Source organism: Lissotriton vulgaris, chromosome 3_1 (assembly GCF_964263255.1).
Source record: "Lissotriton vulgaris chromosome 3_1, aLisVul1.2, whole genome shotgun sequence".
Taxonomy (NCBI): Eukaryota; Metazoa; Chordata; class Amphibia; order Caudata; family Salamandridae; genus Lissotriton; species Lissotriton vulgaris.
In genome coordinates, this window is record NC_141689.1 from 7,939,139 (window position 1) to 7,963,487 (window position 24,349).

At 46.2% G+C, this 24,349-nt stretch overlaps 1 protein-coding gene across 1 annotated transcript in view; it reads left to right on the forward strand.

Annotated features, from left to right (window-relative positions):
- Positions 1-24,349, forward strand: part of LOC147725807 (uncharacterized) — a 724,833-nt gene that overhangs the window by 515,619 nt on the left and 184,865 nt on the right. Inside the window, exon 5 of the mRNA XM_086962786.1 lies at positions 6-222. Coding sequence (XP_086818912.1) covers positions 6-222 — 217 coding nt within the window. The remainder of the gene's footprint in view (positions 1-5; positions 223-24,349) is intronic.

The following is a 24,349-nucleotide window of genomic DNA, read 5'->3' on the forward strand; positions in this document are numbered from 1 at the left end:
TCCAGGGATTCAAACAAGACCAACACACTCATCAATCGTGTCACAGAAAAGGAAAATCTATACAAGGGGCAGTTCAACTTGGTAGCGCCTGATGGTTCTGTGATCCCAACCAAGTCTGAAGACAACTCCCTGTACCGTGCTCTGGCAATGACCAAAGGGGTCCAACCGAACCAGGATATCTCAAAGGAGGCGGCGGATTTCAAGCAGAAGGTGTTTAAGGAGGTAAGTTAGCATTAATTATAGTTAAAAGGATAGATGACACTTTACAGGCTGCGTTGACATTTTATGGGCCGCTGAGCACAGGTGAATGCAGAGCACGACATTTTGCATCAATCCTGCCACTGCTTCTGGTGTCATTGTGTGAGTGACTCTTTCTCGATGCTTCCCCATTCTAAACAATGCTCCCGTCTGAGTGGCTGTCTGTGAGGGTCCTGTGGAAAGAATGCCCCTTGCCCCACTTCCCCAAATTAATTCTTATATGTATCCTGCTCTTCATTCTGAACTGCATGTGTGAGTGAGACTTGGGTGCCACATTCAGAGCCACATCTCTTCTACGCACTCCTGGCTCACTCCATCTGATCTTAGTGTGTGAGTGAGACTTGGGTGCCACACTCAGAGCCACATCCCTTCTACGCACTCCTGGCTCACTCCATCTGATCTTAGTGTGTGAGTGAGACTTGGGTGCCACACTCAGAGCCACATCTCTTCTACTCACTCCTGGCTCACTCCTTCTGATCTTAGTGTGTGAGTGAGACTTGGGTGCCACACTCAGAGCCACATCTCTTCTATGCACTCCTGGCTCACTCCTTCTGATCTTAGTGTGTGAGTGAGACTTGGGTGCCACACTCAGAGCCACATCTCTTCTACTCACTCCTGGCTCACTCCATCTGATCTTAGTGTGTGAATGAGACTTGACAGCCACACTCAGAGCCACATCTCTTCTACGCACTCCTGGCTCACTCCATCTGATCTTAGTGTGTGAGTGAGACTTGGGTGCCACACTCAGAGCCACATCTCTTCTACTCACTCCTGGCTCACTCCATCTGATCTTAGTGTGTGAGTGAGACTTGACAGCCACACTTAGAGCCACATCTCTTCTACGCACTCCTGGCTCACTCCTTCTGATCTTAGTGTGTGAATGAGACTTGACAGCCACACTCAGAGCCACATCTCTTCTACTCACTCCTGGCTCACTCCTTCTGATCTTAGTGTGTGAGTGAGACTTGGGTGCCACACTCAGAGCCACATCCCTTCTACGCACTCCTGGCTCACTCCATCTGATCTTAGTGTGTGAATGAGACTTGGGTGCCACACTCAGAGCCACATCCCTTCTACGCACTCCTGGCTCACTCCTTCTGATCTTAGTGTGTGAATGAGCCTTGACAGCCACACTCAGAGCCACATCTCTTCTACGCACTCCTGGCTCACTCCTTCTGATCTTAGTGTGTGAATGAGCCATGACAGCCACACTCAGAGCCACATCCCTTCTACGCACTCCTGGCTCACTCCATCTGATCTTAGTGTGTGAATGAGCCTTGACAGCCACACTCAGAGCCACATCCCTTCTACGCACTCCTGGCTCACTCCAGCTGATCTTAGTGTGTGAGTGAGACTTGGGTGCCACACTCAGAGCCACATCTCTTCTACTCACTCCTGGCTCACTCCATCTGATCTTAGTGTGTGAGTGAGACTTGGGTGCCACATTCAGAGCCACATCTCTTCTACGCACTCCTGGCTCACTCCTTCTGATCTTAGTGTGTGAATGAGCCTTGACAGCCACACTCAGAGCCACATATCTTCTACGCACTCCTGGCTCACTCCTTCTGATCTTAGTGTGTGAATGAGCCTTGACAGCCACACTCAGAGCCACATCTCTTCTACTCACTCCTGGCTCACTCCATCTGATCTTAGTGTGTGAGTGAGACTTGGGTGCCACACTCAGAGCCACATCTCTTCTACGCACTCCTGGCTCACTCCATCTGATCTTAGTGTGTGAGTGAGACTTGGGTGCCACACTCAGAGCCACATCCCTTCTACACACTCCTGGCTCACTCCTTCTGATCTTAGTGTGTGAGTGAGACTTGGGTGCCACACTCAGAGCCACATCCCTTCTACGCACTCCTGGCTCACTCCTTCTGATCTTAGTGTGTGAGTGAGACTTGGGTGCCACACTCAGAGCCACATCCCTTCTACGCACTCCTGGCTCACTCCTTCTGATCTTAGTGTGTGAGTGAGACTTGGGTGCCACACTCAGAGCCACATCTCTTCTACTCACTCCTGGCTCACTCCATCTGATCTTAGTGTGTGAGTGAGACTTGGGTGCCACACTCAGAGCCACATCCCTTCTACGAACTCCTGGCTCACTCCTTCTGATCTTAGTGTGTGAGTGAGACTTGGGTGCCACACTCAGAGCCACATCCCTTCTACGCACTCCTGGCTCACTCCATCTGATCTTAGTGTGTGAATGAGCCTTGACAGCCACACTCAGAGCCACATCCCTTCTACGCACTCCTGGCTCACTCCTTCTGATCTTAGTGTGTGAGTGAGACTTGGGTGCCACACTCAGAGCCACATCCCTTCTACGCACTCCTGGCTCACTCCTTCTGATCTTAGTGTGTGAGTGAGACTTGGGTGCCACACTCAGAGCCACATCCCTTCTACGCACTCCTGGCTCACTCCATCTGATCTTAGTGTGTGAATGAGCCTTGACAGCCACACTCAGAGCCACATCCCTTCTACGCACTCCTGGCTCACTCCATCTGATCTTAGTGTGTGAATGAGCCTTGACAGCCACACTCAGAGCCACATCCCTTCTACGCACTCCTGGCTCACTCCTTCTGATCTTAGTGTGTGAGTGAGACTTGGGTGCCACACTCAGAGCCACATCCCTTCTACGCACTCCTGGCTCACTCCTTCTGATCTTAGTGTGTGAGTGAGACTTGGGTGCCACACTCAGAGCCACATCCCTTCTACGCACTCCTGGCTCACTCCATCTGATCTTAGTGTGTGAATGAGCCTTGACAGCCACACTCAGAGCCACATCTCTTCTACGCACTCCTGGCTCACTCCATCTGATCTTAGTGTGTGAATGAGCCTTGACAGCCACACTCAGAGCCACATCCCTTCTGCGCACTCCTGGCTCACTCCATCTGATCTTAGTGTGTGAATGAGCCTTGACAGCCACACTCAGAGCCACATCCCTTCTACGCACTCCTGGCTCACTCCATCTGATCTTAGTGTGTGAATGAGCCTTGAAAGCCACACTCAGAGCCACATCCCTTCTACGCACTCCTGGCTCACTCCTTCTGATCTTAGTGTGTGAGTGAGACTTGGGTGCCACACTCAGAGCCACATCCCTTCTACGCACTCCTGGCTCACTCCTTCTGATCTTAGTGTGTGAGTGAGACTTGGGTGCCACACTCAGAGCCACATCTCTTCTACGCACTCCTGGCTCACTCCATCTGATCTTAGTGTGTGAATGAGCCTTGACAGCCACACTCAGAGCCACATCCCTTCTACGCACTCCTGGCTCACTCCATCTGATCTTAGTGTGTGAATAAGCCTTGACAGCCACACTCAGAGCCACATCCCTTCTACGCACTCCTGGCTCACTCCTTCTGATCTTAGTGTGTGAATGAGCCTTGACAGCCACACTCAGAGCCACATCCCTTCTACGCACTCCTGGCTCACTCCATCTGATCTTAGTGTGTGAATGAGCCTTGACAGCCACACTCAGAGCCACATCCCTTCTACGCACTCCTGGCTCACTCCTTCTGATCTTAGTGTGTGAGTGAGACTTGGGTGCCACACTCAGAGCCACATCCCTTCTACGCACTCCTGGCTCACTCCTTCTGATCTTAGTGTGTGAGTGAGACTTGGGTGCCACACTCAGAGCCACATCCCTTCTACGCACTCCTGGCTCACTCCATCTGATCTTAGTGTGTGAATGAGCCTTGACAGCCACACTCAGAGCCACATCCCTTCTACGCACTCCTGGCTCACTCCATCTGATCTTAGTGTGTGAATGAGCCTTGACAGCCACACTCAGAGCCACATCCCTTCTACGCACTCCTGGCTCACTCCATCTGATCTTAGTGTGTGAATGAGCCTTGACAGCCACACTCAGAGCCACATCCCTTCTACGCACTCCTGGCTCACTCCTTCTGATCTTAGTGTGTGAGTGAGACTTGGGTGCCACACTCAGAGCCACATCCCTTCTACGCACTCCTGGCTCACTCCTTCTGATCTTAGTGTGTGAGTGAGACTTGGGTGCCACACTCAGAGCCACATCCCTTCTACGCACTCCTGGCTCACTCCTTCTGATCTTAGTGTGTGAATGAGCCTTGACAGCCACACTCAGAGCCACATCCCTTCTACGCACTCCTGGCTCACTCCTTCTGATCTTAGTGTGTGAGTGAGACTTGGGTGCCACACTCAGAGCCACATCCCTTCTACGCACTCCTGGCTCACTCCTTCTGATCTTAGTGTGTGAGTGAGACTTGGGTGCCACACTCAGAGCCACATCCCTTCTACGCACTCCTGGCTCACTCCTTCTGATCTTAGTGTGTGAGTGAGACTTGGGTGCCACACTCAGAGCCACATCCCTTCTACGCACTCCTGGCTCACTCCTTCTGATCTTAGTGTGTGAGTGAGACTTGGGTGCCACACTCAGAGCCACATCTCTTCTACGCACTCCTGGCTCACTCCTTCTGATCTTAGTGTGTGAGTGAGACTTGGGTGCCACACTCAGAGCCACATCTCTTCTACGCACTCCTGGCTCACTCCATCTGATCTTAGTGTGTGAGTGAGACTTGGGTGCCACACTCAGAGCCACATCCCTTCTACGCACTCCTGGCTCACTCCATCTGATCTTAGTGTGTGAATGAGCCTTGACAGCCACACTCAGAGCCACACCACTTCTATTTACATTTAGGTACCTATCTACAACGACTTTGCAAACAAATCCAACCCCAGAGAACTCATTGCTATCTCACCCACCACCTACCAAGAAACCCACTGACGAAAGGGACAACCCTCACCAGAAACGTCAGAGCAGCAATCATGTGTACCATCCATTCGGGGGGCCAACGGACATTTGGCCCCACCACATATACAACCTGGGAAGATCACAATTCACCACCACCAAAAACCACATCATCAACACCTCCATCACGTCCGCCACTTTCTAGAATGAATGGAAACTTGCAGAAATCACCGCCCTTCTTAAGAAGCCCATAGCCAACCCGCATCCACTGAGGAACTTCTGACCTATCTCCTTGCTCCCTTATCCAGCCAAAATGATAGAAAAGGCCATCAACAAGCAACTCACAACCCACTTCGACCTTCACAATCTTCTAGACAACATTCAGTTAAGAATAAGGATGCAGTAAGAACCACAACACTGACACCGCACTCATTGCGGCCATCCGACATTCAATCATCCTGGACTCGACAGACAAAGCAGTTCTTATCCTGCTTGATCTCTTTGCGGTCTTCAACACTGTCTCCCAACACTGTCAACACCCTCATCAGAAGACTCCACAAGATTGGCATAAAAGGACCAGCTCTTAAATGGGTCTATTCCTTCCTCAATGGAAGAACCCAAAGGGTCAGGCTGCCACCCTTCACATCAGAGACCAAAAACCTTGATATGCAAAGTCCCACAGGGATCATCCATCACCCTTTTCAATATATACATAACACCGCAGGCCAACATCATCCAATCACAAGACATCATATCATCTCCAACATCAAAGACATTCAACTCATGCTGTCCCTGCTGGACAAGACAATCACCACCAGAGCCAACTTCACCATTTGCATGATCATGGTAGCAGATTGAATGCAGACCAACTGCCTGCAGCTCAACTCCGAGAAGGAAGTACTGGTCTTTGGCAACAAGGCCTCTCCATGGGACTCCACCTGGTGGCCATTGTAGTTAGGACCCACACACAACACAAGAAATTCAGGGATCATCCTAGACGACAAGCTCAACATGGCGGCACAAAGTCCGCGCAATGTGCACCTCCTGCTTCCGCATCCTGTGCATGCTACGAAAGATATTCAAATAGTTGCCTCAGTATACCAGATGGACTGTCACACTTGTCACCAGCAGGCTGGACTACGGAAACGCTCTCTATGCCTGAAACTCCACACAACTCCGATAAAGACTCTTGTTCATTCAGAACACCACTGCAAGGCTCATACTGAACCTCTTAAGGCAGACTCATGTTACACTGCACTACAAGAAACCTCACTGGCTCTCGTTCACAAGCGCAGCCAATTTAAACTTCTCAAGCACACATACAAAGCCCTACACAACTCAGGACCGGAATACCTGAACAGCCACATACACTTTCACCAACCCTCCAGACACCATTGCTCTGCCTCACTCTTACTGCCGAACAATTTCCGCATCCATAAAAGCAAAACTGAAGGTTGCTAATTTTCCTACATCACACCCAAGACGTGGAACGACCCCCCTTAACACATCAAATCCTCCTCCTCACATCTTGAGTTCCGCACGAAACTGAAAACATGGCTCTTAGTATAAGCACCTTTGAGTACCACACAACTACATATCTACTCACCTGCCTAAGCACCTAGATACCCTTTTGGTGATTTGTGTGCTATGCAAACCAATCTAACATAACAAAATATGACAGAGATCATTGAGGGAGTGAGCCCTGGTAGCTACACTCAGAGCCACATCCCTTATACTCACCACTGGCCCACTCCTTTTGCTCTAACTCTTCATTGACACTTGGGAAACCCCTGCTATAATTGTGTGAGTGAGCCTTGGAAGCCTTAGTCAGAACCCATTCTATTCTACTTACAACTCAATCACTCCTTCTGGTGTAAGTGTGAGAGTGAGCCATTGGAGTCTCACTCCAAGCCACATCTCTTCTACTCACACTTGGCTCATCCTTCAGGTGTTAGTGTGAGCTTTGGCAGTCTCACTAAGAGCCACAACTCCTCTACTCAAACCTGGATCACTCCTTCCTGTGTCAGTGTGTAAGTGAGTCTTGGGTGCCTCACTCAGACACGCATCTCTTCCAGTCACACCTGGCTCACTCCTTCTGATCTTAGTGTGTGCATGGGCCTGGGAAGCATCACTCAGAGACACATCTCTTCTACTCACTCCTAGTTTACACCTTCAGATGTTAGTGTGAGCTTTGGCAGTCTGACTCTGAGTCACATTTCTTCTAATCATACCTGGCTCACTCTAGATGAAATTGTGTGAGTGAGTCCTGGAAGCCTTACTCAGAGACAACTCTCTTCCACTCACACCTTGCTCCATCCCTCCAGTGTTAGTGCGCAAGTAAACTTTGAGTAGAGATTGGAAGCCCTCTCTTATACTCTACACATTCACTCCTCATTCTGTCACCTGTCACTGTTAGAGGACATCACTGGCAGAACTTATCTGCCACCAACCTATTCTGGAGACACCCTCATCCTCTCTACAGATGCCCCCACCCTCCTCTGGAGATGCCCCCATCTTCCTCTACAGACACCCCCTCCCTTCTCTGGAAACACCCCAATCCTCTCTACAGACACCCCTCCCTCCTCTGGAGATAGCCCATCTATCTCTACAGATGCCCCACCCTTCTCGGGAGATGCCCCCATCCTCTCTACAGATGTCCAGACCATCCACTGGAGATGCCCCCATCCTCCTCTACAGATGCCCCACCCTACCCTTTAGACACCCCCACCCTCCCTCTTCTACAAACATCCCATCCTCCTCTCCAGACGCTCTCATCCTCCTCTCCAGATGTTCCCACTCTACTCCACAGACACCCCCACCCTCCTCTACAGATGCCACCATCATTTCCTTCCAGTTTGGTTCAGGGGGGTATTTCAGCTTCCCCTCATAGTGACTATCCTCTCTCCTCTGATCCACATCTGTGTGTGTGTGCGCATCTGGTTTCTCCCCCTTATCTTCTCCATCTCTCCAGTGTACTGACGTCCCTTGCTCCCTGCTGCCCACCCTCTGTAGTCCTACAGCACCCCCCACCTCCCCATGACCATGTAACAACCCGCTATCCCTTCAAGCCCCTCCTCCTCACATCACTTCCTGTCTCACCGCTCTCTTCACCTGCATGTCAAGGGAGACACTTATTTGCTACACATCCTGATTTCTTTCCTCCTCACAGGGGCATAACACAGGCAGTTTCAGAGCCCCCCGCCACTTCAAGGGGGGGGGGGTCCACTCAGCCGAAGGTGAATGAATATCTCTGAGATGTGGAGACTCAGGCGCCTCTCATTACATGCCTGGTGGGGGGCCATAATGTTGTGTTCCGCCCCTACCTCCTCACTTGCAATAATGTAACTGCAGAGCACACATTGGGAGGGTTAATGCTCCCCTCAGTGTCAGCCCATGTTTTCTAGAGCAGAAGCACTTAACATCTTAACCTATTCACCACAGTCTTGTAGATGAAGGCACCAATACACAGCCTTTCTAAAAGTGTCGTAAAATGAAAAAAAAACTTCCTTCAAACTCATTTTTTCTGATACCCATTAGAACTTGCTTAAAATTACATTCAAGTTCAGTTACATTTATATATTTTTTACAACACACAAGAGAAAAGGTCAGGGCACTGAAGTCATGCACTGGTACAAGTATATTGTTCAGTGGTGTTGGGCAAATATGGTAGTGCAAGAGCTGGGAACCTGACCTCCCTAGTTCCGTCAACTTTTGGATGACCAAAAACACGAGATTCACATATGCTCAGCACATACCCCGATAATATATAATACGTGTCACAAGATTAATAATCCTAACAAATCAAAATTGAACAAGAACCAATAGACAATCCTCCCAAGAAAGTACACAGTGCCAAAAGTTTTTTGTGAAAAAACGTATTTTCTTCTTTATGAAGTTTTTTTTTGATAGACGATCAATCATTTAAAATACAGTGCAAAATCATAGCCATCATAGCCGACGCGACGCGTTTCGTCTCCATGAGACATCTTCAAGGCTTTCTGTAAATAAACACCCAACTCTAGAGTGGCACAGCGTCGAGAACTTCAATAGTAAGATGAATTATTCATAAAAGAAAGAAATTGTTTTGTTTTTTGAAAAGTCAAATTATTTTTCTTTTTATTATGCAAGTTGTAGATATCTTCAAAAAACTTCCAAGGTGGTGCAATTGCCCCTTGTTTTTGTTTATGTAGCGTTCAGCGTGGCGTCCAATGCAAAATTATTTTTTGACGGACAGGCCCTTAAAAAATTAAACAAAAACGTTTCATATATTGTTTGTAAATGCATCCTGTTTTTCTTCCCAGAAAACAGGCTGCATTTAAAAAATAAGATGCTTTATTTAAAAGCAGTCCCAGACATGGTGGTCTGCTAAACCCAGCAGGCCACCATCCCTGGGAGGGATGGCATTCCCAATAGGCTCGCAAATTGCGAGAGCCTCATTAATATTAAATTTGCGAGCCCATTGGGAATCGCAAACAGTGTAAAAAACACTGTTGTACATTTTTATTTAGCGACATGCAATTTGTGACTCGCAATGTATCTCAAATTGTGAGGAGCTAAATGAAATGGTCGTACATCTGGCCCAATGCCTTTTACCTTTGTGTATTGGAGTGGAGTGGAAGTATGTGGCGTGGAGTGGAATTGTGTGCGTTGTATTGAAATTGTTAGTTGTGGAATTGTGTGTGGTGTCAAATGGATTTGTGGAGTGGAATTTTGTGGCATGGTGTGCAGTGGAAATATGTTGATAGTAATTATGTGATATTGCGTGCAATGGAATAATGTGGAGTGGGATTGTAATTATATGGAATGTCATTTTGTGTTGTTGAGTGGTATATTGTGAAGTTTAATTAATTGGTGTGTTGTTGAATTTTGTGGTATGATGTGGAATTTTGTGGCGGGGATTGGATGTATATTGTGTGTTGTGTAATGGAGTTGAAATATGTGGTCGTTGTCGAACTACGTGGTATGAAATGGAAATGTGTAAAGTTGAATTGTATGGCATGGAAGTGTGTGGTATTGAGTGTAATTATGCTGAATGGAATTATGTGGTATGATGTGGAGTTTATATGTGCAGATTGTGTTACCAAGTTTAAAAACAAGTGTTATGCACACATATCACCCAAAGCTAATTAATAGGCCTGATGCAGGCCTCAACCCATTTCAGAAACTGTGGAATCAAATTACATATCTGGATTATGGACTTAAAGGCCCCCTTTCTACTATTGTAATGAATATAATGAATCAAATTCGTAATCAGTTTATCTTTTATCCAACATTTATCTTCATCTTATTATATTCTTGCTCCGTTTTTATCTTCAATCCATTCTATCCATTTCCATATTAATTTCACTCTTCAAAAAACACAGGAGTCATCATTTCCTCATGCCACGTTTTTAATGCAAGATACCCAATGCATTTCGGGAATAATCCCTTCTTCGGGGTTTCTAAAGTATAAAAAGAATTGATCTACATCAGTTCATTGGTGAGCATTATTTACAAGCGTATTCATGTATGCTTGTACGCATATGCTTGTGCAGCTACGGGGACAGGAAGTTCTGTCTGTTGCAGCTCCCATCTGTCGGTGCCCCACAGGTGGTACAAGCTTCCTGCCTGCGACGCTGGTATCCTTGCTGTGCTGTAGTCTTGAATTGGTTTGTGCTGGAGCTCAGTGCAGAGCAAGCAGTGGATACCAGACAGCCACAAGCGTTGAGTTTGGTGGCGGCTCGCTAACAAAACAAAAGATATGCAGCCGCCTTTGATAGAGATCAAGCTTGAAATAAAAAAAAAAAAAAAATTAGTACACGTACTGCGTAAAAACCAAGTAAAGGGTCCAGTAGTCATGGGAGGTTCCAAATGAAGACAAAACCATATTAAGGAGGGACTAACAAGCCTATTAACTAATCAGAACGCAGCATTTACAAATGACAATGACACAAGCCAATAAAAAATATGGGAGGAATGTGGGCGCTGCTTCTCTCCTGTACTCTACTACAGCAGTCACGCAGAGTGAGCAGCGCATGCACGCTGCCGCTAGGCTCGACCTATAAACAAAACTTTTCCTTGATGTGATGTCAAAAGACTTGTAATAAATATGAGTGCGACAAAAATCAAATCAAGCTCAATTCCATGTACCAGGCCAGTTTACCAGTTTCTACTGAGATCAAGTTATGAAAAATCAGCCTTCTTGCGGGAAGCATTACAAATAGATGGGTGGTCGTGATAGCAACACATTTGATTGACAATAAAAAATAGCATTCATCAGTTTCTAGGTCTCGCCTGAGCCAGCACATGTGCTGAACTGGAGAGACATTTAGTGGGTGGGCTTAAAAAAGCCAACCAAAGCTTTTTGGGTGGCCTAGAGTGTGCTGTTACATGTGCGGGCAAGCGCATCGCTCGATCAAGCGCCATCTGGCTTTCCTCTGTTTCTCTCTGCGCTTCAAGCCCCGCTCCCCTTGCCTCCGCACCACCAACCCCCTTGACAGGTTCAGTTATTCTGGTCAATGGACTCCCTGTCCCCCCCCCTCTCTGCCAGCTGATGCCAGCCTCCTCCTGCCCCCTGTTTCCAGGTCACCTGAGCAAAGATCAGCCTCCCGCCCTTCACATGTCTCTCACTGGCTTGCAGATTCCTCTAGACTCCCACCCAGTGGCTAAAAGCCTTGTTAGTCGTTTCACTGCACTGCCTTTTAAGGTGGACTATGCGGAAAAGTATTAACGGATGCTGCAGACATTCAAAAAGAAGCAGCTATCTTGTTCGCAGTGTGTTCACTTGCAGATGTGACGTGCAGCATTGCAACAATAAAGCAGTTCCTAGGTTTACCCCTACCCCCGACGTCAAGTTCAGTCATTATTCTGCAAGGAAAATCCAAGCTGGACGGATCAACCTTTAATCCACTCGAGGTCGATGGCATGATAGCAGCTGAGTTGATGAATTAACATACTCCATGCCTGAGCTCTGAACATCTCAACGCCAAGATAATCCAGTGTACTGCGTGCCTGCCGCAGAAATCTGAGCAGCTTGTAGATGATAGATAGGTTGGAACCCTGTTGGAGCCAACATAGCCTTTCATTCTTCTGATGTACATGAGATTAGCACCAGTTTTGACAGTACAAAAAGTCACATGAAGCAGGTAACTACATCTAAGATATGTGTTCTACCTAACTGAAAGAAAAACATGCATTTCTTCATGGTCTTTTTATAAACAAGGACCCGAGGTAATTAACCTCAGATTCAGGAGATTTGATCCAAGCAGCACCAGGACAACCTGATTGGGTGTTTGTTGCCCTTTATAAATACGCTTCATCATCAGTCGGAATATGAACTGGTAGATCTATTTTTAGACTGACTTCCTGATTAAACATAGAGCTATAATAGACAGAGCGAATTTCTTTTTTATCCTTTCTTTACCTTATCAGTCAAATTCAAAAACAAGAAGGTGATGGATGGATGTAATGCTTGAATTGATTTCAGCCACTGGCAATAGCTGGGGTCCTCATTCCAATCCATTGTTTTTCACCCATCATGCTCCCTTAGTTTGGAATCAGCCATATGCAAATAAGTCTTCACCCTGCCACTCATGGGAATAATCCTGCCCGAGCTGCCCAGCCTGGTCCTTCCTGAACCAGAACGCAAACAACCATGACCGGTTTTGCACCGTTTAGACTATAACATACAGAGCTTATTTCTTTTTTAATGCTTTTTTTACCTCATCAAGTTTATCCCTTATTTCTTCATATTTTTTCCAAGCTCAATTTGTTCCTATTTTTTCACTATTCTCATTATTTTCCTGATAAATCTTTTTTGTTTAGCATGTCTAGTGCTGCCTCTTTCTATTACCACCATCCGTCTTTCAACCTTTATTTGAATTTTGTAATTTTGTTTTTTGTGGTTTATCCTATCATTTTCTGTCCTTCTTTACCCCAGCCCATTTCCTGCAGTTGTGTTTGTTTCCCTTTTTATTAAATCTTTGCACAATTGTTTGCTCTTGCTTTTTTCTCAAATCCCCCTTCCTCAGTCCCTTTCTTCTTCTGCCCCATTTTATAATTTTCCTTCTCATTTCTTCTCCCTGTTGTTATATTCCTATCTTCCATGTAAGCCAGGTTCACAACATTAGTGGGTTCCGGGTCATGTGAGCATATCCATCTAGGCCTGTTAACATGCATTGCTGGCAGGATAATCAGATCCATGTGCTGATGAGGAAAGGCCTTGGAATGGATGCAGTCTCCAGAACACATACCCATAAAACCTGTGTAAGCCACTTACTTTATATATTTTTATGAATGACATCAAATGAGGTTAGATTTAAAAGTGGTATGTTTTTGTAAACATTCTGTTTTACATCTGCCATGTCATAGAAGACAAGAAATGCAAACATTGTTTTAAGAAGCTATACACTTATGTTGTTACGCATTTGTGCTCTTATCCATGATATATAGAGCTCAGCATCATTGAAAATGTACCATGGCGCATTCATCTACGTCATACATTAAAGAATGCATGCATGCCATGAGTGCATATTTCCATTAAGAGTTAGTGATAATGGTATGTTTTTGGTCTGCCTAGAGACAGCATTATGTAAACAAAAAAAGTATAGATTAAAATGCGCTTACATATATACATAGACAGAGGAACCTTGAGGAAGCCTTCATTTCTTCATCTATTGATCGGTTCCAATGTCAGTCACATTTTGCCCCGCCCACCACAGTCTACTGCATTGGAACATGGCAATGTGTACTTCCATCACGGGCTCTTTTGCACTGGAAGTGACTGCATTTTGCCTAATCTTATGTCCACCCTTGCCTAAAGAGAGATGCACTCATGTGCCAGGAATGGCGCGTCAACACTAGTGGGCTTTAAAAAGCTGACCACAGCTTTTTGGGTGACCTAGAGTGTGTGGTTACGTGCACAGTAATGCGCATTCCTCGCATCGCTCAATCAGGCGCCATCTGGCTTTCCTCTCGTTTGCTCGCCCAAGCACGCGCTTCAACGCTCCTCCCCCCTCCCCCACCACAGAGCGCGTCTTGCAGCCGCTCGTCTTGCTTGCTTTGATTTAAGCTTGTTTGCATTTGTGGCTTGCATGCTCCTGTGGCAGCTCTGGTTTCCTCTCCTCGCTTCAACCACCCCCCGCCACAGAGCACACATGTACAGCAGGCAGGACCACTGCACTGCAAAAACATCACGTGGCTCATGCCGCGCTTTTACTTTCACAATAGACACAGCCTTTTCCTTAATGAAGCAGCAACGCATCTTCAATCCTCACTGCTCCTCCCTCCCGCAGCATTCGCTGCTCTGGGTGAACTCATTCCTCTGCTCCCGGGGATCTCCCCAATTCACCATAGCACTGATGTACCGGCCTGCACTTTGTAAGTGCTGAAACAGCATGTACACATTTCTTAAATGGGCGCTGTGCTTTATTTTTTTTATTGCCGCGCAGGCATGCCCATCCTTATCTGCAACTATTGCAGCCCTGCCTTTCTTTTGTTTTGCACGGGGCAGGTCGCACACCTCCATTTCACCTCCCGCTCGTTCCACCCCCTCCCCAGACCCCTATCACGGAGTGCAGTCTTTTGACTCTGTACCATGCAGATTGGGCATACTATTTCATAAGCGGATGATTATCAAACCAAAGAGGCTGACCTCATGTGGTGCAGGTCTCCAAACAAGGTTATATGAAATTACCCAGTACAAATCTTCTGTGGATCCCAACGCATGTACCCCTGACATGGTTTGTTAGATTACTGTTTTTCCATGAATAACAGCAAAGCCTCAGCCTGTGCCGCTCTACTTCCAGAATCTGTCATGCAGCAAACCTCGTATTAATGGAGACGGGGCAGTTCTATACACCTTCTCAGGCAATCTCATTGCCCTTTTTAGGTCGAGCTCTCTCGACCTATTGTGACCAAGCTGCTCCTCAAGGGACGTAGATTGGTGCACGAGCGCCGATTGCACATCGTGGACGCGCATCATGCCCCGCCCCCCCCCCCCAGCCGTGCACATCTTTTGCTCCACATTCCACATTCACAGCGGCAGCCTCTCACAATCACGCACACAGCCACACTCACGGAAGCGCGCGCACACACACACACACACACACGCACACACCATACGCACACACCATACACACCTCACACACAGGTGCCAAGCCCCACTTACCGCCTCAGCCGCCTCTCCTGACTTCTGCTGCCATCCACTCTGAGGGCGCGGGCTTCTCGCAATGTCGGAAGTCCCGCCCCACGACTGCCGTGAGCGTGCACATCCCGAGACCGGAAGTTCGGGAGAGTGCACGCTCACGGCTTTTTTTTAATGTGCAGATGATCCTTTCACGGCCGTGCAGCTTTACTGCTGCGCGGCCAATGCGTGTTTGGAAAAGTGTTGCACCTGATCCTGGAGTTAGTGCTGAAGGTAATGTATATGCATTTGAGATAAGGCCTCCTAGCTTTGTTTTTATTAGTAGCGTCTAACTATAATTGGCGCAAAAGCGGCTTCAAGAGGGAAATATTTGATTGAGGTACCCGTCCACATACAAGGTAAGATTACAGTATTTAATTGCAAGATGCAGACAGGCCTGGATAATTGGGTCACCCCGTAATGTCCAGGCCCATTCATGGGAGCGTGGCAGTTGTCACCCGATTCCTAGTGGGAGTAGGGACGTCCTTCAAAGTCATCACATCCTTGGACACAGTTGATGGATGTGACATTGCGACCCATGAAAGAAATAGCATTGGCATGAGCCGGGAAGGCCAGAGTCGAGTTGCGTGTGTTCAGCTGTGCATGAAAGACGGCAGAGTAGTACTTGTGCTTGTGTTTGGTGTTATTTTAAGAAGTCGTTACTTGAGTGCCACCCCTCCCCCACCTGCCCCTCTCCCCCCCTAGTAGAGCTGCACTGAAGTGAATTAGGCTTGCACCAGGTTCATTCGGTTACGATTGATCGGTTTCCTTGCGTGTAATAAAATGACTTCCCGCACTTCGTTTGTCCTAGCTTTAGCTGAAAAAGTGAGTTGTGTACCTCTGAGTGAGAGTTGTGTGGATCTGAGTGGACATTTTGTCGTTTGAGCTTCCTGATTTCTGTGCTGCATGTTAGCCCTACTTTGTGGCCAGAGTTTGCTTGTGTTTACAGTATTTATTCAGGAAAGGGAAGGGGGTGCAGAAACCATAAACAACATAGAATTGTACATGGTTAAGTCTTATGGTGATGTTATGCACCTCCGGGTTCTCAGTGACATCATTGACAGCTTGAGCTCTTTTCTTGTTTGTTATGCGTTTGGTTATCTAGCCGTAACTATTTATTGTTACCTCGTGCGTTATTTTTATATAGCGCACCTATGTAATATGGCACTTATGTAAAATAGCGCCTCAGTAAAAATCAGTACCACCCAGGCAGTGCATGTAATTCGGGCCCATAAAATCAAAGGAAGCGTTTATGTATTGAAACAAAAAAGTCTACGTTTGAGTTCTGTTTGTTTCAGAAGGTATGCGCAAAATGAAAAAGCGCTATACATTTTTTTTGCATATTTTATATAGCGCGAACTCGACCCGAAGGTATTGGAGCGCTTTACACATGCACCGTATTTACATTACACAATCAAGCACGGGGAGATTAAGTGATTTGCACTGAATCACAGGATGTGGACGCGACCCGAGGCTCGAACGCTGGTTTCCAGCACCTAAGTCGGCCGTTTAGCCGACGAACCACATCCTCTCCCCTTAAATATAAATATATAAAATATAAATATAGTACGAAAGGTGCACTTGGGCGCAGCGAGAGAATTGGAATCGGAAAAAAGTAGTACAGGATTGTTCTTGCTGCATAGGACTTGACTTTCACAGAACATAAACAATCCTGGCCATCAGAGGAAACGGTGTTTAGTATTGGGAGCTAACTTGTTAATTCTCTGCAGTTACTGGATGTCACGAGGTTTGTAAAATGGCAGAGTTGCTTTAAATGGTAAACGTGGGCTAGTGTCTTGAGCCCGAGCTGGGAACTTGGAGAGCTGTGGTACAATCGTGGCTTTGCCACTTAGCCGGGCACATCGTGTGATTCTGGGCAGATCACTTCATATCCATGTGCTTGAAACAGTAAAAATTGTGTAAACCAGCGGTGCGATTTGATGTATTCCAAACACACCCTCCTGACCTCCTGGAAGGCAGAAATGGGCCTCCTCTAGTGAATCCCCTTAATGTGACAAAGAGAGGATGTGGCTAAACGGTCAGAGCTACCGACTTTACAGCTTGGGAACCAGGTTAGAGCTTGTTTTTGTATGATCTCGTCAGTAGACAATAAATGAAATATATTACTCTTGCAGACGTGCTCGGTTTTTATAGCCTCAGAGGTTTTCTGACCATCTGATTGCACATCAGGCTGGGTAATTACTACTGTGCACGGCTTGGAAATGTATGTGGAATCAGGCCGCGCGCGATGACTCGGACTTTCATCCTCCTGGGGGCGATACAAGTGAGTAAGTAGCATTTGAGGAGGATGATTCTGAAGCACCTGTTGCTTTAAATGTAGTCACGCCGTTTCCGATCAAACTGGATAAAATTGTATATTGACTGTTTGCAAGTTCTTCACTTGAGGAAATAAAAGGGTATATGCACGAACGTACGTTTGCGTGTGTGTCTGCATGTGTGTAAGAAGAATCTCTAACATACCGACAAATGCATAACTATCTCCAAACCTAATGTACTGGTACTGGATGTATAGTTAGTTTATTAATTGTCAGTTGTGGTTCCAAAACAAGTGAACCGTGACCCCGGCTACCTTTCTTGACCAAACTGTGTGATACTTGGAAAATCGCGGTAGCAGCTACTTGCAATTGGAATGAAATGACTCTGCGACTCTCCTTGAGTAAGACAATTCCTTGTAAGAGCAACAGAGCTCAGTGGTTCATATTTAATGTGTCCACCTTTTAGTAGGACGGGGGTACATCACACAGAAGGAGAGAAATAGGAGCATGCAAGCTGTGTTTCTGTAATGAATTCTTGAAAGGATATACATAGGTCAAGTGTACGTTTCATTTCAGCAAGCTGACTCACTGTAATGTTGGTGCGCATTTAGATACACTCGTGCTAATAACTCTGCTTAAAGCAAATATGGCGCCAACATTATTAATGGAGGATGTGGCGTAAGGGCCAGAGTTGCTGACTTTGGAGTTGGAGAAACCAAGGTTCGAGTGTCGTTCGCTCACCATCCTGTGATTCTGGGCAAATCACCTAATCTCCCCGAGCCTACAAAAAATGAACGTGTCCTTGTGTAAGCAACTAGTGCTTGTTTATTTTAGAAAATAACATTTAAAGCTAAACCAAAACAGTCCCTTGCACAGGCCAATAGTATATATTATGTATCATTGACAATAATAAACAAGCATTTTCAATGCAATAGGTCTCACATTTTCGAGAGTTTAACCTATTGGCATTGTAAATGGCAATGCCTTTTATTTACGTTTTAAAAACCAACACGTAAATAAAAGGCATTGCCATTTACAATGCCAATGGCTCAAACTCGAACAACTGCAAGACCTATTGCATTGCAAATGCTTGTTCTGTTTCCAATTTAGTTTTTTGTCTTATGATGGTCCACGCAACTCACCTCTTTTGCCTCTCTTTTAAATTGTATTAATCTGACTCTGTCCAATTAACAGTTCGCTTTTAATGACAGTCAGTTTCTGCACAGGTCTGGGTGGGGGTAGTATCAACCTCCTATACATTTCCTAGATGCATCTCAGCAATTAGGGGTTCATTGGGGGTTCATTGCAGTAATAAGATACGGAACGGCATTATTTTGGCCTCCTTCTATTAGCATTTGCCCAGTATTCATCTCAGCTGTAATAAAAACTAGCATTTGCAATGCAATAGGTCTTGCATTACTGAAAGTTTGAGCTACTGGTGTTGCATTATTATTTGCAACGCTAATAGCTCAAACTTTCAGTAATTTTCTCAAGCATTGGTACAGCCAATAGGTCTTGCATTTGGGACCTTAAAAGTGTTTAGCCATGCAACAGTTGATGTTGTTGCACCAAGGATATTGTGCTGGATAACTAAACACTTGTAAGGTCCCAAAGGCGAGACCTATTGGCTATGCCAAAGCTTGTTCTTATAAAGCATGAGTCCAATTTATTCAATTGGAACAAGAGCATCTAATGCAATTAAATTCAAAGCATTAATAGATGATGGCAACACAGTTGCTCAATTATATCACAGTGCAATATATTTTATACAGTGCTCTTGGTATGAGTAGAAAAAGGAAAAGGTATGGGGAACAGGTGGTGACGTGTGGGTGAAGGACTGGGAAAAGGTGGTTGTGACATATATACATCAGTTATACATGATATGAACCTTTCCGGCCTAGAACAGGTCAAAAGTTCCTGTTTATTTCCAATTTAATAAATCTGCTGTATGAGAAAAACTGGTGAATGCTATTTTTTATTGTCAATCAAATGTGTTGCTACCACGACCGCCTATCTGTTTGTACTGCATTACTGACCCGGGTCGGGTAGGTTTTGCAGGTTAACCTCTAATACTTAATTCCTGCGGGACGCTTCAGACTGCCAACAACAGCCCACGGTACCTACTCAGTGAGTGCCTTTGATGTTTTCACGAGGGAAACACTTGGCGCTGTAGATGCAGCATCCTAAACAAAAGTGTAAATAAAAAGTATTTTCCTGTCTATTCTAATAAAGAAGGGAAGCCTCTGACGTTAATGTGAGTTCCTAAGGCAGGGCAATGAAAACCAATGTACAAAAAACATTGACAACTCAAACAGTATGAATCACAAAAATTAATTTATAAAACACATTCTACATTAACAAAGGGCACAAGGAATAATCACATAGAAGTTGAGTCACACCGAATGCTTTTTATTATTTAACTTGAATTCAATATTATGCCGTAAATAGAAAATATTTAAAAGCATTGTTGAACCAAGGCGTTCAGCAAGGAGATTTTTAACTTACAACACTATTTCAGTCATTCATTCAATGAAAACACTCACTCCTAAGGCAGCAGCAGAACGCGTCAATGATACATAATCAAGGTTCTGTCCTGAATGACAGTAGGTGATGTAGTGATAAAAAGTACAATGGATACATATATTCAACCCTCTTGTGGCTTTTGTTCAGTATCTCTACACGTTTCGCACAGTGCCTTCTTCAGGAAGCTACATGATGCTTACCAACAGAGGTACCTGCAAATATAAGGGCAGATTTACATGAAACTGACGCATCTCTGGATCATAGAAGGGATGCGTCTGTTTACTTGCATCACTATCGATGCATCACATTTACAATGCAGCACACCATGGCGCAAGGATTGACAGATGTGTAACGTATATGTTGGCTCAAAGGTTGCAGTTGTGTCACAAGCACAACACAACTCCAGCAATGCTCAGGAATGCCTATTCCTATTGTGCTGTGTCACTCCTTACGCCTGCTTCGAGCAGGCATAAAGTTTTGACATAGTGGCATTGTAGAAGTGGTGAAGTGAAATCTTATAGAATTGCCTGCATCACTTTTACGAGGCTTTCTTGCATCTGAGTTTTCACCCTGCATACATTTTACCTCACACAGGTATATGACGCAGGGCTTTACAACGCGAGGCATCTTCCTAGATGTGTCACGTTGTAAATGTGTCAAAATGTGGTGCATTGTTTACACTGCCACTGCGTCCCAAAAATGACGCAACAGTGGTGCAAAAGTGTTGCAAGGGGGTTGTAATTCTGCCCCTCAGTATGCAGTGTTTAACTGGAGGCCATACTCACAAACAGCAAAAAAAACAGGGATTCTAAAAACTACAATGGTTTGTAACCAAACGTCACAACTCATCACAAAAGAAAAAGAAAGAGCAAAAGAAACACCACGTGAAGACCGGGATTTGTGCAAACCCATACATTCCAAAGAAGCGTCTCTGTCCCTAAAGAATAAGTGAAACCCGAAAAGTTCTCAAATAATAAACTGGTGTGCCTAATGACAAAAGAAGGAAGGAATAACAGGTGAAAGATTATAAAGCCACAATCAACATCATTGTCCTAGAATGTACCAAGGAGACATTTAGGGGCAGATTTACTACTTCTAGCGCACCTCTGCTAATCAGCAGGGATTCGCCAGAAGAGTTGCGATGCATCTGCCCACCTGCGTGCCACCACTGATGCATCACATTAATAATGCGGTGCACCGTGGCACACAGATAGGCAGATGCGTGTCGCATCCCTGTCGGAAAGGCGGCGCATTGCTGGAGTTGAGTCACAAGCGCAAAGCAGCTCCAGCAAGGCTCGGGGGTGCCCTATCCTTCACATGCTGCGTCAATCCTTACACCTGCTTCAAGCAGGTGCAGGGTTTTGACGCAGCATGGCCTGAAAAAGTGACAGAGTGAAATCTTGTAGATTTCACTCAGCCACTTTTAGGAGGTGTTCTGGTGCCGGAACGCCCCCCCCCCCCGCCCCCCTGCGCCGGAACGCCCACTTGTGGCTCAGGGCTTTAAAACATGACGCATCTCCCAAGTGCGTCATGTTGTAAATACACCGCAGCATGGCGCTAGCTTTGTGCCGCCGCTGCGTCACAAAAGTGACGCAACGGCTGCATAAAAGTGGCGCAAGGGGCTTGTAAATCTGCCCCAAAGGCTTTGCACAGATGCACAATGCCAATCTCTGAATTCAATGCTTTTCACACTGGAAAGTGAAGATACTGTGGGCAAAGGAATGAATGGTAGAAGCGGGTCCCGAGGAGGTCTGCACAGCGTCTGACTAAGAACAGGACACAAAATGAGCTCAAGTCCAGACGGAACCGCGCGGGACTAGGAGCTGATGCAGGACGGACACACAAACATGCTACAAATATCACATGTGTTAGATTTGGGGGTTGCTAGTTGGCACAGGTAGGTACTTGTGACAAATAGGGACCCTTGCCTCTAGTCAGGGTAAGGGGGTACACTCCTAAAATAACCCCTGCTCACCCGCTTAGTAGCTTGGCACGAGCAGACAGGCTTATCTCAAAGGCAGTGTGTAAAGCATTTGTGAACACATACAGTAACCCAGTGACAACACTAGAGATGGACACCACACACGATTTTATATAAAAAACATGTATTCTTTATAGAGATTTAACACAAGACCATAAACGACAAAAATCCACAATACTATACTTACAAACGGTAGTTTTAGCTTAGTTCAGTTCAGTTCTTAAGATGTAACACTTTGCGTCAATGTACCTTACGATGCTTTGTGCTTCCACAACAAGCAATGTTGCAGTGATGGAAATGCGGCTAAGTTCCGATGCAAAGTAATAAAGACGTGAGGATCTTCCAGATGAGGCCCGCTTCTCCGATGATGCGAGAATTCTCGGTTCGATGCATCAGCTGCAGCGGTGACACCCTTGTTCAGCGATGCCACGGCAACAGCCTCAGCTGTGGCACTCTTCTCCGATGTTGCGAGAGGCTTCCTCACAATGCGACAACTACAGCGGCAACATCCAAGATGCGATGGCAGCAGCTCCGACGGTGACCCGCTTCTCCGGGGGATGCGAGGCGCTTTCCTCGATGCAGTGCAATACGTCAGCTACGGCGCCAACATTCAGGATGCGATGGCAGCAATAGCGACGGCTACATGCTTCTTCCTCATTGAGAGACACTTCTCTCGATGCAGTGCAATACGACAGCTACAGCGCCAACATTCACGATGCGACGACAGCAGCAGCCACGGCGACACGCTTCCTCTTCGTTGCGAGATGCTTCTCTCGATGCGGTGTAATACGACAGCTACAGCGCCGACATTCATGATGCGATGGCAGCAGCAGCGACGGCGACACGCTTCTTCCTCGATGTGTCGCGCTTTTATCTCCTTGTGACACGCAGTCCCTCAGAAGGCCCAAAACAGCACCAGGCACTTCCAAAAGAACTCTGGGGAGCTGGGGGTTGAAGTCTGTTGTCCCTGAGACTTCAGCAGGAGGCAAGCTCTTTCCCAAGCCCTTGGAGATCCTTCACAAGTTGAAAATAAAGTACACAAAGGTCCTTTCTCCTTCCTTTGCCAGTCAGGCAACCACTGCAGGCCAATCCCCCAAACAGCACTTCAGCATAGGAATAGTATCTCCTCAGTTTCTTCTGGTTCCACTCCTCAGCAAAGGTTTCTTCTTGTTTGTCTAAAAGTGATTTAGTCTCTTGGGATCAGGGTCCTAATATTTATACCCCAAAATCCTTTGTCCTCTGAGGGCAGAGCGGCCTTTGCCCAGTCCAAACCAGTTCTGGAGCACTCTGTTTACATGACTCCTTATTTCCTTTCACAGTGCAGGGCAGGCACATCAGACGCCCCACAGGAGGTGGAGCCAGCATTGTGGAGGGAAAGTACAGCCTTGGAGCATTTTGTTGACAGGATACCTTCTCTTCTTTCACTGTGCAGGGCAGAGACATCAGCAGCACCCCGAGGGGTGGAGCCAGCATTGTGGAAGGCAGGCACAGCCCTATTCAAGGTTCAGGTGCAGCTCCTCCCTCTCATCTAGATGCAGATCTCTCTATTCACCACTGGGCTGACTCATTCTGTCTCCTGGAAATCCCCAGCCCTGTCACTCACAAACTCCAGACAAGGAATACACAATCTAGCTGAGGCAGGCTTGAAAGGTTAGGCAAGAAAATACCTACTTTCTAAAAGTGGTATTTCCAAACACAAAATGTTAAAACCAACTTCACTAAACGATGTATTTTATCATTTTGAGTTCAGACATACTAAACTTGAATCCCTACCATGTTCTCTGAGTCAGTTAGGATAATAAGAATGTAATAATCTAACTGTACATTATGGCCTATGGAGAACAGGTAGCCTTGCAATAGTGAAAAACGAAAATGACTGTAATTCACTATTAGGACATGCCACACACACCATGGCATGTCCTACATTATACTTACAATGCACCCTGCCCATGGGCCATAGGGGTGTCTGATATGAAGAAAAGGGAAGGTTTAGGGACTGACAAGTAGGTGCACTTGCCCAGTCAGCATGACAGCACCAGACTAAACACAGGCAGACCTTAGACCAGTTTTACAAGGCTGCTTCTGTGAGTGGCACAACCAGTGCTGCAAAGCCACAAGCAGCATTTGGATTTACAAGCCCTGGGCACTCCTGGTGCACTATACTAGAGTCTGACAAGTAAACCAAATAGTCAATCATGGAATCACCAATTAATACATGTGTTTACAATAGGGAGCACTTGCACTGTGGCACTGGACAGCAGTGGCACAGTGCCCAAAGCATCAAACACCAGCAAAAACACATGAGGCAACAGCAAAAATGGAAGGGAGACCCACGCCAATGGTGCAAGGTCTAACAACTTGCATATAGCAGTTCATATATTTTAATTGCCCTAGACCTCATGGGGTTCTTTCCCAAAATCTGG